At 39.6% G+C, this 20001-nt stretch overlaps 1 protein-coding gene across 2 annotated transcripts in view; it reads left to right on the top strand.

Moving 5' to 3' along the window:
• Window positions 1–18769: 18769 nt before the first annotated feature.
• Window positions 18770–20001, top strand: part of scarf2 (scavenger receptor class F member 2) — a 97870-nt gene continuing 96638 nt past the window's right edge. Inside the window, exon 1 of one of the 2 annotated variants that reach the window (XM_031892065.1) lies at window positions 18770–19470. In XM_031892065.1, coding sequence (XP_031747925.1) covers window positions 19241–19470 — 230 coding nt within the window. In that variant the 5' untranslated portion in view covers window positions 18770–19240. The remainder of the gene's footprint in view (window positions 19471–20001) is intronic. The other variant, XM_031892061.1, reaches the window with a different exon arrangement.

The following is a 20001-nucleotide window of genomic DNA, read 5'->3' as shown; positions in this document are numbered from 1 at the left end:
GTATAATGTGTCACAGTCCTGGATGTCAATGTCCACCAACAGTGCCATTAAATGTTTGCTTTCATTTCTCAACAACATTTATGACAGCACACAAAGCATCCTAGTCAGAGAGTTAAACCAAAACTGACAGCCCATGAAAGAGCATATGGATATCTTTGATATTAAACATGCAGCTTTTTTACAGCTTTTAACTGAACTAAGATAGAAAAGTTCAGCTTAAGATAACACAAATACATCAGTTATGTCACTCAAGCTATGTTTTCACAGTTTGGTTCAATTCACAGGGCTGACCCTTTTTCCAAATATCCCATTGCCTTTACAGCCACATTTGACATTTACAGACACATCTGTCATTCTCTCACAACCACAAAGAAAAATGTAATATTCCAGCGAAACCAAAAGATGGCCATCATTATCCTGGGAATAAACTAACATGTATGTATTTATGTATAACTTTATTTATAAAGCGCCACAAGGGTACGCAGCGCTGTACAATCTTACAAAATTACACACAGGGAGGACAAGTGTTATAATAAATAAGTACAATAAATAAGTATAAATACACAGGGAATAAGTGCCATATGGTATGAGACACAGTAGGAAGGAGGTCCCTGCCCCGTAGAGCTTACAATCTAAGTATAGCTGCATAGGGGTTTCTGTTTAGCTGCAATCTAGATTGTAAGGGGTTCCTCATTGTTAATGGGTCATGTGGGTACTTTGAAGGTAAGAATTAAAAATTATGCCTATAGGATAAAGTAGTATCTGACATTAGTGATAAGCAAATCTGTCCCATTTAGCTTTGACAAAAAAGGCCAAAACTCCAAAAAAATTAACGAAACAGTAAAAAATTTGTGAAATGCAGCTATTGTGCTACGTTTGTGATGTGTTTTTTTATGTGCAAGATTTTGTTGATGCATGCAACTTTTTTTGACACATCCAAATTTTTTCCGCTGCAAATTTTTGCGCCTGTTCCACAAACCATGAGTCCATGCCTGGCAAAAAATTTTGCTCATCATTATCTGTCATAATAGGAATAATAACACTCAATGCAGTTATGCTCCTGCAGGCCCTATTTGTATGGTTATATCTCCATTCACAATAAGTTTATTATACAGTTCTGTTCTCACAAGAATGTGAGAACATGTGAAAAGACTCATGTGATGCCTATCCAATTGTCAAAAATCATCCTCATATTTTGGTATTATCTCTATACCAACCAACATTTTACATGTATAGCAAAGCTAAAATTTTGCTAAAATCTTAATGTACTGTACCTGAATCAACGGCCATTGCATCAATCAAAGAAAAGACTGCTTATGTTTGGTGTCCCCCTCTCTAAAATGCACTCTGAACACCAACCACAGGAAGCTGCAAGCCAACTGACTCTCTGAGACTCTGGAACTTGCCATTGGATTATCCATTTCATGGACTTATTATTAATAACAATAATAGAACCTCGGGCATGAAGCAGAATAGGAATATTGCTTTTGAAACACTCAAGCTAGTCCTGATATTGTATTGAACTAACAGCACATTGTCTTCAGACACAAATCCAAAGATTACTCTTCATTTATAGCAGCCCTAATGTAACTGAAGACAAACCTAGCAGTGCCTCTATAGGAGACACAACTCATAAATTAACTACCGCTGATATCAGTCACTATGGGAATGCTCTCTGAAGGGGAAAGTCTCCTCTATTAAAAAGAAGTTTTCACAGTTAAGTTAGAATGTTTCCATGAAGTTTCTGATACTCTCCCTCTACACATTTATACATGTTTAATTGGAATCTAACACTTTGTAAAATTCATTTTGAGGACCAGAAGTACATAAAACCTTATAGAACACATTATTGCAGACCAAGGCTATTTTATGCTCCTCAACCTATACAGTCAGCACCCATGTAACAGTAATAATGTAAATAATATATAACTAAGTTTGTGAGCGCCATGTTATATTGATTTGATATGGAATGAGTTGATATGGATTAGTTGACATAAAATGCAGTGTCATAAACAGCACACACCGATTAATGTGCTCCTCCAGCAGTGGGATTTTTTTTCAATCACTCTACTCAATAGCTGCACAAGTAAGATCACATCGATTGGAAAGTCATTCCTTTTTGTTTCATACCCAGGTTTATGGGCTAATTAAAAAATGCAACAAAATATTTGGTAGGGCAAAAGAACCTTAATAACCAGCAGAAAATATCAGCTGTCAGTATCAAAAAATGTTATTCTGTTTACTGGGCCAGAATTAATTAAAAAAGTTTTCTTATATCATGGTTTATGTCAGGAAGACTCAACAGAAATCAATGGGGAAATTTGGTATCCAATTAGGAGATATGTATTGGAATTCAGTCTGACCCATTGTTAATGCATTTTATAAAATCTGAATAATATATGGCAAACAGAGCAAATCCAAACAAGTCTTGAGGTCAGATAGCCACTCAAATTGGACTTATGGGGTTTAATACACGTACATATAATACACGTATAGCTACTGTATGTAATTAAAGAAAAAATAATTCACCTGACAGATTTTCCCCTTCTTTTTAGGCACTGAACAGAATATTAAATACATTACCCGTATCAAGATTATTACAAAAATAATGTAATGTCATACACAGAAGCCAAAGGAAATCTGGGGCCATTACATTTTCTCGGAGAACCACATTCAACTGTGAGCAGTTGCAATAAAGGATGATTAATTAAATGGAATCTTACTTTGTTAACAAAACTTCAATATTACTAGTGTGTATAGTTTCATCAAGATTAAATCTTCCAGATAAGAATGACATTTAAATCTTAATAACATATTAAGATGATTATGAAACTTCATTACCAGGCACAATACTAATTAACAACATATATTAACACCTTCATTATATAGGACGTTGTAATTGAAATGTGTTAGCACTATAAAGAAATGTAATAATAATAATACCTGTAATATAATCTTGTTTTGCTGTTCTTATTGATTTAAATATAAGAGCAGAACTGTTTTTAAAAGAGATGGAAAGGTAAGAACTAAGTAAGGTTTATCAGTAAGGTCTATGTAAATACAGCACTAAGCACAGAGAAGCTGCACTTAGTCCTCTATCAAAAGAAACACAGGATTTCTTCTCTCCTTTTTTGTAAACATATTCTTCGGTATCAGAAAAATCCTTCATTCCTGGGGCCAGAGTCTGCACAGTTCTCTCCTCTCTCCCTTCTCCTGCTCCCCCCCTCCCATAAGAATTCATAAAACTCACTCCCCCCTCCTTTAGGAATATGTAATCTGAGCTTCCAACAGCTAGCACTGCAGCAGGAAGCTACTAAGACCACACTAAAATGGCAGCTGCTATCTTAAACAAACGGAGGGAGCTTCTAGGGCTTTTTACTTAGGTATGGTAAAGCTTTCTGCAGAATAAATATAGCATTCTAGGTGGCACTAATGTGGCGAATCTGTTGGCAGTAAAATGCCAAAATGACTTTCCTTCTCCTTTAACAGCTAAAATTCTATATGAGTAATATAAGTATTTTAGTTGCTGTATCAGCTGAAACATCTAAAATTATTAGTTTCATTTAAAAGCAAAATGTTTTAAAGCAGGTTTTTCAAAATTGTATATGAATAGCTTCTTTCTCATTTTTAGTGCAGTTTATTCAAAATGGATTAATATTTTATTGCAAATGGTTTCCTAGCTACCACAGCATTGTAATTATGTAGTTCAGGAATCCATTTTTTATATCTTCCAATGTAATTATATTCAACATATAATCCCAAATCATAGACATGTAAAACGGTGAAACCAGTTAGACTGAGGACAGTGTTTGGATGGATTTAGGTAGTGGATTTGTGTAGAATGAGTGACAGACCATTGATAGGCGTCTCATTGATATCAGGGCTGAAACTAGGGGTAGGCAGAGGAGGCTTGTGCCTAGGGTGCAACAGTGCAACAATGGGGGTGCTAGGCATTTATCTCTTCTGCTGCCTACCCCTTGTTTAGGGTGATTGGCCAGTTTAGCATTGCCATCTGGCTGGTATTTCATCAGCCTAGCCAGTAAAATAAAGATCAACAGGCAATATAATTGCAGGTACATTTGTAATAACTATTCAATCAGCCCCCCCCCCCCCCCCCCCCGATCCACTCCTTTCTCTTTTCTCCTTTCATAGCTCCTAAACTCACTATATCTACAGCCAATCCATCCCTCGTGATAGGACTCTACCCTCTGGAGGTCATGAATCTGCCCTGTGACATAACTCTGTCCACTGATGCCATGGCCACCCCCTTGCGGGCCTGCCACCAAGCCCTGCTGGTTCCATTATAAAAAGGTGGCAACCCTGGTTAAAATATACTTTATTTTATTTAAGGAAGTGGCCCTTCCTAACTGGGCAAGTTTTATTTTCAATCACTTCAGTTAAAATTATGTAATATAAACTAATGTAAGCTACATTTTATTAATCGCAGAAAAAGATCCTAATTTTAGTTGTAAATTCAGTTCAATGATTTAGTATTCATAATTACCATTAAATATGAAAAAAAAGGTTGTTCTTTGGAAGGGATTTCTTCTGCCGATTACTTTCTTTAGCCTCAAGCACAACTCCCGCAATATACTGAGTAATACCAAACTACGGTCACTAAATGACATAAGTAAAAACAAAGCAAGGATGTAATTACGACCCTTTGGGGACTCAGTTGTACATATGTTCAGTGCATTGTTGGTTTGCAAATAGACATTTCCATGGTTAAAAAGAATGGACGTTGTGGTCAGAGATCTTGTGATACTGGCTTCCTGGTTTCTTGACTCAGCTCTTCATGTGATGCTAAATATTTTCCCACTAATTCTTGAAGCTTTTGCCAAAGTCTTAACCCTTTATTTATGCATGAACCAACCGCTGCCTCAAGCGTTCAAGGGAGAATTATCACATTATTAGTAAGATAAAATGTGTGTCTTCATTCATTTTGTCTGTATAAAATCTAAAACTCTGAGGATGCTGCTCTGATAGCCCCTGAGGGATTTGAGATGGGGCCAGTGGTCAAACAAAAAAAGGAAGAATAAAGTAAGAAGGAAGAATGGCGTGCTTGTACTGTTGCACTGAGGTCATAAAGGCTGCAAATTATATGTCACCTCCTTGTGGCCTTGGGCAAGTCCCTCTGCAAGCCTAGCACAGTAGGCATTCAAACTGCCTGAATAAAATAGCTAAACCTTACTGTATACAATTAGCATTGCTGCACACTAATAAAATCATGACTGCTAGAGGTATGTGATCTGTTATCCAGAATCATTTTATCCAGGAATAATGAAAAGAACATTTTTCCTTTTTTTCTGTAATAATAATAATACAGAACCCTGTACTTAATCCCAACTAAGATACTGTAGATCCTTATTTGAGGCAAAACAAGCCTAAAAGACTTAGGGGCAGATTTATCAAAATATGAGTTTAGAGCTTAATACATTAAAACTCATCCATGCATGAAAACTCACTCACGTTCTATTCATTCCTATGGGATTTTTAAAGGTGTTTTTATCATTGGGTGTAAGTTAGAACTCACCATTTGATAAATACACTTATAAAAATCCCATAGGAATGAATAGAACGTGAGTGAGTTTTCATGTATTAAGCACTATACTCATATTTTGATAAATCTGCTTTAAAGTATGGAGATCCAACTTATGGAAATATCTAAAACAACTGGACTTTCTGAGTAATCTTTAAAATGCCTTACCAGTCATCTGAGAGACTTTTACAGTTCACTTTTAGAAGAATTGACATGGGCAGCATCATGTGACATAAGAAAGCTATAGAATGAAGTGGAATTCAGATTTCATAAATAAAAATACTGTTTTTATAGTTCCTACAGAGAATAGGAAGTTAATAGCATAAATGGATAGAGCATAAGATAAACAATCCTGGCCATTTTGTTAAGAAATCACCCCTGTGGAATCTGATACAAATAAAAAACACCCTAATTTTGATATGATTGGGCCTGGTACTTTGGCTTCCAAACCAAAATATGTAAAAGAGCCCCACACAACACAGAAACCCCTAATATACCTATCACTGTTATCTGTTCCTTCAAAAGTATAAAATAAATACTATTTTTGTGTTTTGAAATCCAGCTGCAAAACAGTTCTTCTCTTGACTTGGGCAGGGCCAAATACTCCTTTGCCCCAAACTACTGGCCTAGAAATAATAACCACAGCTTGTCCTTCATAGGAATTTATATTGGCCACAGCTTTATTACATGAAATAAGCAATAACAATACATAATCAGAAATATAAATAGCAGGTACATAATAACAGTGTTAACAAGTATATTAATAAAAATAACAGTAATACTTTGAGCTCTAAAGTCCCTGGCAATGGACCAAACTAAGTACATGACAATCGGTCCGACCATCAGCCTCTTGTGCCTTCCAGCATGTTGGGTACGCAGGATTGTATGCTTCAACCAAGGTATCAATATATATATAATGTAACACCTCCCAGAGATCCATCGCTCTTAGAGAGAAAACATCAAAAGCCATGAGCCACTGAACAAGTGTTACTTGCTAAACTTGGCACTGCCAACAAAATCTAGCTCCATTGCCAGGGACATGCTGCTCGGCTGTGACAATTGGCCATACTTACTTAACTCTTACCTAACCGTAGCCCCTCACCTTCTTGAGTCAACTTAACCTGTATCCCAGTAACCCAGGGCACAGTTGTGACAAATAACACTAAGGGGCACATTTACTTACTCACGAACCGGCCGAATGCGTCCGATTGCGTTTTTTTCATAATGATCGGTATTTGGCGATTTTTTCGGAAAATTATCGCAACTTTTTCATTGCCATCCGAATGTTGAGCAAAATCTGGCGATTTTTCCGTAGCGTTAAAACTTGCGCGAAAAGTCACGCCTTTTTCGTAGCCATTCCGAAAGTTGCGCAAAATGTTGCGATTTTTTTGTAGCGTTCGGATTCATTCAAGCTTCAGTATGGTGACTTTTCTTGGGCCAGGTTGGAGCTGCAGGGTGCCATTGAGCCCTATGGGAGGCTTCCAAAATCATGCTAAGTCTGAAAGTTTCGCCCGCCGCTTACGAGCGCTCAATACAAAAAAGTCGCGACAATATACGAGCGAATCGTAATGGCTACGAAAAAATCGTATTGGTAACGAAAAAGTCGCGACAATTTCCGAAAAGTCGTAAAGGCGCCGAAAAAATCGCAAAAAATACGAAAAAGACGCAAAATGTTCGTTTTCCAATCGGAATTTTTCCAATTCGGATTCGAATTCGTGTCTTAGTAAATCAGCCCCAAAGAGTAAACAATGGGAGGCCGGGTGGGACTCAGTTTTCTCTCTTCAAAATGGATACCCCCCCCTTAACTGCTCCTGCTTTAAATTCCCTATGCTCCACCCCCAAATGCTAAACCCCTGTCTGGCAGTTTGTCCCACCCAGTCATACGCCCTTATCCAGCAATTGCTCTATCGGGCTTCCCTTTCTGCATCATTTAAAATCCTGACAAAAGAGGAGGGACTAAAACATCAATGTTACAAATTGTAACAACGTGATATTCCTTTCCTTATTTACATAATGTGCACAGGAAATTAAAAATCATAAAAAGGCTGCATATTTTTTAATTGGTTTTCATTGCAAAGTTGGTTAACATTATGTTTACTTTTCAAAAAGCTCAAGTTATGCTTGGGTGGAGTTCCCCTTTAAGCTTATACCTTGTATAATATAAATGGAAATGAACACATTCCAACTGTCTGTTTACTTGCATGCAAAGAATAAACTAGACTTTAATGTTGATACCTGTTCATTTTATTCTGTTTTTATTGGGCTAAAAAAGATTTTAAAAAATGTATTGGAATATATAACAGTCAAGACAAGCGACACACCAAGACAAAGCACTAAGCAACCTGCCAGCAACGTTGTCATTTAAGATGTACCACAACCTTGCTTTCATACATAATAAATACATAGCATAGACAGGGAAGCCTTGCCAAGTTAATGTCTGCATGTCTAGAAAATAATATCTCCTAAAATATAAATAATATAAAAGGTAATTATGAACCATGCAAATATTATTAGCGATGCCATTAGCTACTTTTTACACACACATTATAGCAATAATAATGAGAAACTAGATACTAGAACATGCATATATAATTTGATTTTTCTTGGCTATCACTGATTTCATTATATTTGTCTCATGTATTCTCTTTGAAATCCTACATCGGTTTCTATTTTAAATGCAGGAGGGGCAATACTTCTTAGAAAATGTGGCTGACATTATTCTTTGTAGAGTAACAAAGCTACCGTGGTCATTATTAGCATAAAAATGCATTGAATTATTTATTGTTGCTAAAAAATGCATCTGATTCTTTAACTAGAGAATAATATAGGGCCTTTATATCAAGTGGCTGAATCTTTTGCTTGAAAACAATTCCCGTATTTGTCATGATGCAGGGTCTTTGAGTATTCAAGGGGAGTTTCACCCCAGAGACATGACTTTATTCCACACTTTATTTCACCTCAAGGTACAGACATATAGTAAAGGGAACTATTACCCCTGTGGCTATTTACTAAGCAGACTAATGCCAGATATCTTCACACAGGGCTGCTTGGTGTGTTAACAGCAGTCCAATGGGGGTTACCAATAGGCTAATCACATGAGTTTGTATTTTCATCCAAACTATGCATTGTTTGACCTGAAAATACACATTAGAGCATGTCCTTCACCCCAGTAAATTGTTACTGTATATCCTAATTGATTGCATTAGTGTGAGAGCAAATAGTGTAATTTACTGCATGTAGATGTTTATGCAATAGAGTAAGTATTGTGTTTAACGTGGAAAGAAAGCCCCTAACACAGGTGATAATTCCAAAATTCCCTTGAGCATTGGGTCCTATATTCGGAGACTTGGAAGTAACATCTATTCAAGGTAGGGTACTCTTGCATATTTGCACCTTATTCAGTAAAGTGGACAGTAGGGGCATTTAAAAAGAAGCTTGTACCTTTGTGCATAACATTTAATGGAACTCTGTAAAGTGCTATATGATCGCACAATATAAATAATAGATGCAATTTTGATTTTGATTGGTTTTTCATTGCACTGCATCTTTCAATAGTTAATAAGCCCTATAAAATAGCCTCTGTGCATTATATCACCCATGATGAGTGGTAGTCAAACTTTTTCAAGACTCCAAAGGTCCTTACTTTGGTCAAGGCATCCCCCTTGAAGATATAACCTTTAAGATTGCCATACACGGGCAGATTTTAGCTGCCGATTCAGGTCCTTTAGACCGATTAGGTAGCTTATCTGTCCATGCATGGGCACCCCTGACGGGCCTAAAATTGGCCAGATCTTGATTGGGCAGGTTTGATTTTCCATTGGATTGAGGACCGCATCAGCTCGTTGATATGGTCCTCGGTCTTACGGCACCTATGCCCACTCATTTAATTTGATCGCTTAGCTCGATATCGCCCACCTTAGGTGGCCACATCAGGAGAATATCTGCTTGTTTGACGACCTCGGATCTTACAGTGTATGACCACCTTTAGTCAGGGCCCCACCTGTTGGATAATAAATGTAAGACTATCTATAGCAGCAAAACATAGCCAGATTGAATTTAATAAGAAAACTCAATTGAAACTATGGGAATGTGCTTGTAGGGGAAGAGAACACTCATATCCACAGAATGACACTAGAATCATGCAGGGTATTCAAACACTGACTAAATCTCTTACTCTATGGTACTCTGGGGTAAAATGCAACTTTGGTTTGAGTGGTGACCCAGTTGGACAAAATCTTATAGCTAAACGCTACCATCAAGGTATACTTATATAGGGAATAAAGTACTCCTGTTGCAGAATAAAAGTATATCTGAAGTCAGCAAAGCTTTCTACAGCCATACAGTATAAAGGCAAGTGGCTGCAGTCCTGATGCAGGTGAGCAAGTAGTACTTATTAGAACTGATGGCATCACTAAACATTGTTTATATGAATGTATTTTACAGGTTATTCATGGCTCTTGTGTATTATAATGTAATGTTTTTCCAAAAGGTTTTTAAAAGGAAAAAAGTATTGTTCTCTCTAGGCAGATTCCAGGAGCAGAGTACCACTTGGTAATAATAAATGTTGTAACAGCTGAGTTTCTTAGGAGCAACAAAACATTTCAGGGATCTCACCTCCTCCCTCCGTGTACCTAACCATTATTCAATTCGCCTTGAGAAAGCCTTTAGCGAAACGCGCGTTGGCGTTTCACACTCTTGACTTAGCATTCCCTGTGCCGAGGTATTGTCTATGTTTGTAGGCACAGGGGTATCTTAGAACCTTCTAATTGATCTATAGTTGATTTCTGTAAACGTGTTAGGCAGCTGACCAATCAAAGTCTGGATGCGGGTAGTTATAGTTACTCTAATTGTATAAAACCCTTGGTGTCAAGGAAATAGATAGAGGTGTAGGCACATGAGTATTCTGATCTATTGGTGTTCAATGCTCTAAGTGCTGAGGTAACAAGTCGCGAATGTGTAAAAAGATGATAACCGCACCGCAGAATTTTTGAAGTTTGGGGTATTAACCGGTATTAAGGAAAGTAGAGTGCCGTATGTCTGTGCCGAGGTAATAGCCAAGGTGGTAGGCACAGGGGTATATGTAATGATCTGATGAATTCATCCGGTGCCGAGGAAATAGCCGTTCTTTGTAGGCACAGATAGGTGTGAGTATTGATCTGACTAGACCTGCCAAGATCTCATAATTCACTATAAATTAATATTTGTGCACCATAATAAGTGTGATTTATAGATGTAGCGTAAGAGACGCGTGGAAACACAGATGTGAAGTAAAAGGCGTGCTGTATCACGTATTGAGAATTCTCCTGTGCTGAGGTAACAGTTGTGGTAGTAGGCACAGAGATGCTTGTAAGGGTGTTGTTAAGCAATGATCTGATCTGATTTGTGAGGAGTTTATAATCCGTCGTGAACGATACCTACACGCCCTAACCAGTATAATATATAGATACAGCGTAATAGATGTGAGGCAATAACGATGTGAAATAAAAGGCGTTTTGTATCCTGCACTGAGAACTTCCCTGTGCCGAGGTAACAGTCATAGTAGTAGGCACAGAGGCACTTGTAAAGGCTGTCTGCTTAACTGAAATTTAGGACTTAAAGTGCTAATAAGTAGGCAGGTATTGTCTCTAAGCATCAAGGCTGGTAGGCACAACTTGTAAATGGAAATAACTTCTGTCGCCATATAAAACAACCCTACGGGAATTGTTAGATATTGAGGCACACAACAATAGGGCTAGTATTGTTGGGGATTGCCCATACCCCCCAACTGTCCCGCTTTAAGCTGTCCCGGATAGTTCCCTGAATGTCCCGCATTTTCGTGATAACGGAAATGCGGGACATTCATAAAAGGATCCGCGACAGCGGGATGAGAGGGTTTAAGATGAGCGCTCCGACTCCTTGCGCTGCTTCTCTCCTGTGGCTCCTTCGCCGGCGGTCCCTGGCCCTTTTATAAGGTTGCGCCCGTGCGTAATGACGTCACACGTACACACGGGGCGCAACCTTATAAAAGGGCCTGGGACCGCCGGAGAAGGAGCCACATAAGGAGAGAAGCAGCGCAAGGAGTTGGAGCGCGTATGGGGGGCTCTGTGTTTGGGGGGCACTGTGTATGCAGGGCTCTGTGTATGGGGGGCTCTGTGTTTGGGGGGCTCTGTGTATGGGGGGCTCTGTGTTTGGGGGGCACTGTGTTTGGGGGGAACTGTGTATGGGGGGCACTGTGTATGGGGGGGCACTGTGTATGGGGCACTGTGTATGGGGGGGCACTGTGTATGGGGGGGGCACTGTGTATGGGGGCACTGTGTTTGGGGGAACTGTGTATGGGGGAGCACTGTGTATGGGGGGCACTGTGTATGGGGGCTCCGTGTATGGGGGGCACTGTGTATGGGGGGCTCTGTGTATAAAGGGTACTGTGTATAAAGGGTACTGTGTATGGGGGGTACTGTATATGGGGGGGCTCTATGTATGAAGGGCACTGCGTATGGGGGGCTCTGTGTATGAAGGGTACTGTGTATGGGGGGCTCTGTGTATGAGGGGTACTGTCTATGGGGGAAATTGGAGGCACTGTCTATGGGGTCAAGTGGGGGCACTTTCTATGGGGGGTACTGTCTATGGGGGCCTGGGGGGCACTGTGTATGGGGGTACTGTCTCCCCTGTGTGGGGGGCAAAACTAGTAGATAGTTATAACTCACCTATATTTATATTTATTATAACATTTGTCCTCCCTGTGTGTAATTCTGTATATTGTAAGATTGTACAGCGCTGTGTACCCTTGTGGCCCTTTATAAATAAAGTTATACATACATACGTACATAACTGACTGCCTTCTCTCTATATTTGTATTTTATATGTAGGAGTTGCTATATTGTTTTCCTTAGGTAGTACAGTATGAGGGTATAGCACATTTGGATCTGATCCCACCATTTCAACTATATAAAAGGAGTATTTTTAGAAAAAAATGGGGTGTGTTAATTGGGGCGTGGTCACAAAAGTGACCATGTTGGGAGGTATGATTGCCATTATCAGTGTGTGTATCTCGCCCAGATTATTAAATGCCGAGGGCTTAGAGACAAGGTATTGCCTTCTGAAAAGTCACTTCACCTAACTGCATGTAGAAATAGGACATCAGTATATTGAACGTTTTTATGCTTTCTTATGGAAAGCGAATACAGTATAGTAATGTATACGTGATGATGGGATCAGAAGTAGCGGTTTATGTGATCATGGAGACCACGCCAGATAGTGGAATTTGCGGATGACGTAGTAAGCACTGACTGATAATCAGCTGACCTTACGTAGAGAGGTCTTTATACTACGTATTTAAGACATCCATAGCACTTTTGCAAATTTTCCTACTGCAAATTGAGAGCTGAATACCGATTATAAATCAAATTAATAAATAAAAGAAGCCGGTGAAGGAGGAACAAAAGCAGTGAATATATACGATTGGTGAGATTTTTCAATCGGATGTTTGTTCAATGTTCCTAAGGAAAACATAAGCAGGTGACTGAAATAAGGGAAACTTACCTGGTTAAGAGGGATCCATGGTCACTCTTGTGCTCTAATGAAATGCACGCTGTCCAGTTATATAAAATTTACGAACTTTACATTTACCTGTATGTTTAACAATTGTGTAAAAGAAATAAATAATACATAACAAAAAACAAAACATCAGAAGGGTGTCCAAATAAAATCTTTATTATACGTAAAGCATAATTTGTATGAATAAGGCGGTATTAGATCTATTTATACTCCCAATCTGAAAGAGAAATATACTCACCTGTTAGTTAGAGCCGGATTTTCTTCTGAGAGTACAAAGTTACGATATACTATATAGATCACACGATCGTTACATTTGTTGCTAACACAAGTCAACTACATCAATAAAGATACTTTGTAAGTAATAGTACATTGGAAGTGTGTCAGCTAGAATTGAAAGATTTTCAAGGTGTGAATTCATTCTTTTAAAATTCTTTTTTCCGATCTGTCCTATTTTTTTAATGAGATTTTTTATTGAAAATTAATAAAAGCTACATTTTATCTAAGAATATGTGTGCCAGTTTCTCCCCCTTTTCTTTGTGTCTTTAACACAATATTTCCAATATCAATTCCCTGCTTCCTTGGCACACCGAGAAGAAGAAGAGAAACCTCAGTATCACTGCTGACTGCTTTTAATAACCACGCCTGTTGCATTATTTCTGCTAAATAATCACGTACCACCTGGTTCCTCTTCCTAAATATATATACCTAAATATATATACCCCCCCCAACACACACAGTGTGTGAATATTACAGCCAGAAAATTTAGGGCAGAGTGCATATAATAAGATACCCTACATACAATATAAACCATACAAAGTAAATGAGAAGGTCTATATATTTAAAAGGGACCATGATCAAGGGTTGGACTTGTAAGATGGGCCCTTGCCAAAGGTTGGCCCCTCAAGGGGGCTTGAAATTGTTTCGCAACCACTGTCTAAGCTCTTGCCCTATTTCTGTATTTCTCAAAAAACCCATTCTCTCCAACTTTCTCTCTCTTTCCCCATATCTTATTTCTAACCTATATAGTACATAGTAACATACATAGTAACATAGTAAGTTGGGTTGAAAAAAGACATATGTCCATCACGTTCAACCATAATGCCTATATATAACCTGCCTAACTACTAGTTGATCCAGAGGAAGGAAAAAAACCCCATCTGAAGCCTCTCTAATTTGAAAAAATTCCTTCCTGACTCCAAGATGGCAATCGGACCAGTCCCTGGATCAACTTGTACTAAGAGCTATCTCCCATAACCCTGTATTCCCTCACTTGTACTGAGAGCTATCTCCCATAACCCTGTATTCCCTCACTTGTACTGAGAGCTATCTCCCATAACCCTGTATTCCCTCACTTGTACTGAGAGCTATCTCCCATAACCCTGTATTCCCTCACTTGTACTGAGAGCTATCTCCCATACCCCTGTATTCCCTCACTTGTACTGAGAGCTATCTCCCATAACCCCTGTATTCCCTCACTTGTACTGAGAGCTATCTCCCATAACCCTGTATTCCCTCACTTGTACTGAGAGCTATCTCCCCTACCCTGTATTCCCTCACTTGTACTAAGAGCTATCTCCCCTACCCCTGTATTCCCTCACTTGTACTAAGAGCTATCTCCCATAACCCTATATTCCCTCACTTGTACTGAGAGCTATCTCCCATAACCCTGTATTCCCTCACTTGCTAAGAATCCATCCAGCCCCTTCTTAAAGCTATATAATGTATCAGCCAGCATGACTGATTTGGGGAGGGAATTCCACAACTTCACAGCTCTCACAGTAAAAAATCCTTTACGAATATTTAAACGGAACCTCGCAACGCAACCTAACAGAGTAAATTAGGTTGAAAAAAGACACATATCCATCAAGTTCAACCTTAATGCCTATATATCATATCACCCCTTAAGTGCCTCTACTCCAGTGTAAACAGACTCAACTTGGCCAGTCTTTCTTCATAACTTTCCAAACCCTTTATCAGCTTAGTTGCCCTTCTTTGGACCCTCTCTAACTCAATAATGTCCCATTTGAGCACTGGAGACCAGAACTGCACAACATATTCTAGATGGGGCCTTACCAGCACTCTGTAAAGTGGAAGAATAACCCCCTCCATCCACAAATCTATACCACTTTTAATAAAACCTTGTTTGTCCTTGCAGTACTTTTGCTTTCTTTACAGGTTTACATTAGCACCATACCTAGTTTTTTGGGTTCGGCTGAATTTGGATTCGGTTCAGCCAGGACCATGGATTCGGCCAAATCCGAACCCTGACAAAATAAGGCCGAATCCTGGCCAATACCAAACCGAATCCTGGATTCGGTGCATCCCTAATTTACATTCTCTTACTTTGTCCCGTTTTTTCTTTTATTTACATACCTTCCCTTGCATAACCCATGCTCTGGGTCAACAATCACAAAGTATACAACCTGAAGCAGAGTGACTTGACCCCTGCCAACCTCACTGCATTACTCTGCTTTTTATAACCAAATATAGCAAAGGGTCGGTTTTAAGGGTTCTCCTTTTTTCTTCTCATTTAAAATATCTGTGCTTCAAATTGCTTTACTATCTCTAATTGGTTAGGCCAACCGTACTGGCAATTTGAAAGCTAGATGGGAAGCTAATGAGCTTGGGTGGATTATTCGTGACTATGACCAGGTGCTCAGCAGCAGTTGGTTTAAATGTTGCTCCCAATAGCAAAACACTTCTACTTCTCAAAGTTAATCTTCACACCTTTTCTCCTGTTATTCTCAAATTATACAGATATGACTGTGGAATTATGTAAAAAGCTGAAGATAATTGGCTTTAGGTAAAAGCTTGAGAATGGCAATAAAGAGGAAGATGGTATGTGAACAGAAAACAGAATGGGGCAAGAGAATAGACAATACACACAAGGGGAAATTATGGACACATGGTTATAAGAGAAAAAGGGAAAGATGGAACATGGCAAAACTGCAGATAAGACAAGGTGGGGATGTAGTGAATTGATCAACAGCTCAAAGTCAGAGGGCAAAGAAATGGAAAAAGGAGGAAGCAATTCATAGAGAAATATAACATAATAACTAAAATAGTTTTTTCCTCTATACGATTTGAAATTGTTTACTGGCAGAAACTAATATGTAACAGAACGCAACTGCAAGGGCATTTATTATGAGTGTTTGTAAGGGTTGCCATCTATTAGTGAGTATCAGTCACTAGGGCATCCAATGCATGTAGCTTGCAGTCAGTCTCTGGCTGAAATCATACACAGACATGCGGGAGAGCAGCCACTGAAGCAGTAATGGTGACACTGACCCCAATTTCTTCACTAACAGTTAGGAAACAACTTTACAGTGACATTCTTATATAAGATTCATCTGATAGAAATAAGAGACTTTCTGTATATAATTAATAAAAAGTCATGTACCAATTCTGAAATAATTAAGCTACCTTTACCCTTCTCAGCAATCTGTCTCTCTACTTGCAGGCATTGTGTCAAAGCTAGTCATTCCATGCACAATTAGCTTTAATATCTTTGCCTTTGCCCAGGTGATGTATTATAGATAACTATCCTTCAAAAGAACCAACTCCAATACAAACCTACATGTAGAGAGACAGATTGCTAAAAATGAGGATACATAAGAGTAAGCCTTACTTTGCTTATTGTTTTATTTCTTGAGCTAAATAGGGCAAACCAAGAAATACAAACTTTTTCATTTTGAACCTTCCCATTTCTTGTCAGCAGTTTTTTTTTGGAAGTGCACAGATAAACCCTCCTGCATCTAGAATTCCTGCTTATCTGTAAGCCATGGATAAAAAAGAGGTAAAGGGAGTGAGTTGTTTATACAGAGTTCATTATCTCTCTTTAAGTCAGCTAATTTCAGGGAGCAGGAAGTGAAAACAGTAAAGCGGGCTATATATATGCCCAGATTTGGTCAGGAAGTTTGGTTGATTTTGATTATCTGGGATGAGATTAGTCACCCGCGCTTAATCTTTGCTACTGCAGGTTACTAATCTCCCCAAAAAGCTTTTCCCTGACAATTGAGGGAATTGCAGATGGAAATGCCTACGCATTACTTAGTTTTTTTCTGCTGGCAGAGAATCAGTGAACCCCTCCTTTGTTACCTTTCAATAATATAGAGGCCCTACAGGGTTAAACTTCTCTTCTGGTTTAGGAAGTCCTGGTTCTGTTACCTATGCCCCTTGGGAGGGAGGTTTCCCCTACTGGCCCAGGGATCTTGTGTCCATTTCCTGCTTGTAGTTTATTTAACATGAGGAGCACAATAGAGCAGACAAAATAGTAAAGGACATTTTTTGGAGCACCCTTTGAAACATTCTGATACACTGGGAGCAGGTGTGAGTAATATCCAGCATGACCTCAGCGTGTGTGCTGTGATATTGTGCCATAAATACTTGTTGTAGGAAATACCTGTGCTACTGGTCAATATATTTTTATTTGATTAAGATTACTGGTGTCTTTTTCTAAAGTACCCAAGTGTTGAGAGTTGCATTTCAGCCCTACTTTTTGAGGGCCCAGGTATGAAAAAGGATTGCAATGTAACCATGGAGGTCTGAAATGCCTATTTGTGTCTGTAAGTTACCCTCCCATATCGATTGTAAGCTCTACGGGGCAGGGACCGTCATCCTCTTGTGTCTTTGACTCTTAACTTATTGCAACTGTAATTATCTTGTATTTATCTGTATTTATTGTTATACTTTGTATTTATCTATTATTATCTTAATAATCCCGTTTGTATTAATGTATTCTACTGTACAGAGCTGCGTACATAAGTAGCACTTTATAAATAAAGATATACATACATACAATTCAAAATAGGCCCTGGAATTCCATGTAGAAAGATGCTCAAACAGCCCCTCTGGCATTTGCCAAACCCACAGATTGCCAGTCTGGGTCTGATGCTCTGACCAGAGAGCAGCTGGAATGAGATATTACTCCTAAGAAAGTGTTACATCAGTCTAAATAGAAAACTGCTTGGGACATGTTGTAAAAAAAAGTTGTATACAGGAGTACACTGCCCATATAATGTGACTTCGACATTGGCAAGTCAGGATCCACCTATGTATCAAAAAGATAAAATGTAGAACTTTCAGGGAGTCCATGAACTTCTAGGGCAGTATAAAAATAAAAATACTTTTAAAGGGCATATTTATGAAAAGGTGAGATTAGCACAAAGTATAGATAAATTCACCCACATTCGAATCATTCCTATGGAATTTTTAGAAGCATATTTATCAATAAGTGAAAGTTAGAGTGCACCGTTTGATAGATACACTACTAATAATCCTTTGAAATGTCAGTACATAAATGGAGAAATGTAACAGTAACCAAACATCCCTACAAGTTATAGAGCAACACTTTACCGCATAAATCTAGTATAAATAAATCTAAAGCAACTGGACTTGTTAAGTAATCATTGAAGACATTTCACTACTCATCGGAGCAGCTTCTTCAGTTCAACTTTCCTACATAAAGATACCCTATGGGAATCCTAAGCATCTCTTCTGCCTGTACAAGAGCAGCAGCAGAAGCAGCAGGCAACTTCAGTATGACTTCCCCAGACTTTATCTATGTTGCAGAGAAGCCAAGTTCAGTGCGGCCGGAGGCACAGCGATGTGAGAGTGCCATTGGCGAGTTACCCTGAGAGTATAAATTTGGGTGGGACATGTCCCTTTTGCCCCACCTCCTAGAGGATCAGGGTAGCAAATCTGGAATTTCCTTCTGCCACTCCTGCTGTAAAAATCATTTCAAGCTGCCTGGCAGCCAGAGTAACTCTGATTCGTTTCCGCTCTGTGCGACTCCCAAGCTGTGGGGCTCTGGGCTGCTGCTGCTGCTGCAACAATAGGATCCCAAGTCCCAAGCTCAGATCCAGCAGCTCTGCTCCAGGGGGAGGAGGGTACCGACATCCTGTTCGGATACAGTACAAGGCCATCTCCTGGGACAGTGGGAGAAGTTAGTGGGCAAGCCTTGCTTGCTTGGGGGGAGCCTGCGCTTCTACTTGTCAGACCTCGTGGATGGGAAAGTAGCGGAGCGACTTGTGTGTGCGCTTTATCCTGTGCTGCGATGCGCCGGGGCTCACTCCTGCCTGCTGCCTCTCAAAGGGGAGTCTGAAAGTTTTCGCAGCAGCAGCAGCGACTTCTATCAGATCTGGGGAGGGGGGTGCGCGTCTGTCTGGGATGCATATTGTGCAATCGGCGGCTCTGGATCGGATGGGGATGAGGGGAATGGGAGAGCGGGCCGACATGCTGCGGGGATGCGCCGCCAAATGGACTGGATTGCTCCATCCCTATAGGAAAATGACACGGAGGGTCCACATCTGCTTTGTGGTACTTTTCGTACTTTGTGTCAGCTATGGAAGTGCTCAGGAACTCAATCCTAGAGGAAGGAATGTATGCAAGGCACAAGGGTAAGGGCTCTCTGCATGGATTCAATAACACTGTGGGTCTATGTGTAAGTGTGTGGGTCTGTATGTACAAGTGTGTGGGTCTGTGTGTAAGTGTGTGTACAAGTGTGTGGGTCTATGTGTAAGTGTGTGGGTCTGTGTGTGTGTGTGGGTCTGTGTGTAAGTGTGTGTACAAGTGTGTGGGTCTATGTGTAAGTGTGTGGGTCTGTGTGTACAAGTGTGTGGGTCTGTGTGTAAGTGTGTGTACAAGTGTGTGGGTCTATGTGTAAGTGTGTGTATAATTGTGTGGGTCTGTGTGTAAGTGTGTGTATAAGTGTGTGGGTCTGTGTGTACAAGTGTGTGGGTCTATGTGTAAGTGTGTGTATAAGTGTGTGGGTCTGTGTGTACAAGTGTGTGGGTCTGTGTGTAAGTGTGTGTACAAGTGTGTGGGTCTATGTGTAAGTGTGTGGGTCTGTGTGTAAGTGTGTGTACAAGTGTGTGGGTCTATGTGTAAGTGTGTGGGTCTGTGTGTAAGTGTGTGTATAATTGTGTGGG

This window comes from Xenopus tropicalis, chromosome 1 (genome assembly GCF_000004195.4).
Source record: "Xenopus tropicalis strain Nigerian chromosome 1, UCB_Xtro_10.0, whole genome shotgun sequence".
In the NCBI taxonomy this organism is placed as follows: domain Eukaryota; kingdom Metazoa; phylum Chordata; class Amphibia; order Anura; family Pipidae; genus Xenopus; species Xenopus tropicalis.
The sequence above is the reverse complement of the archived record's forward strand: the minus strand, read 5'-3'. Positions and strand labels throughout refer to the sequence as shown.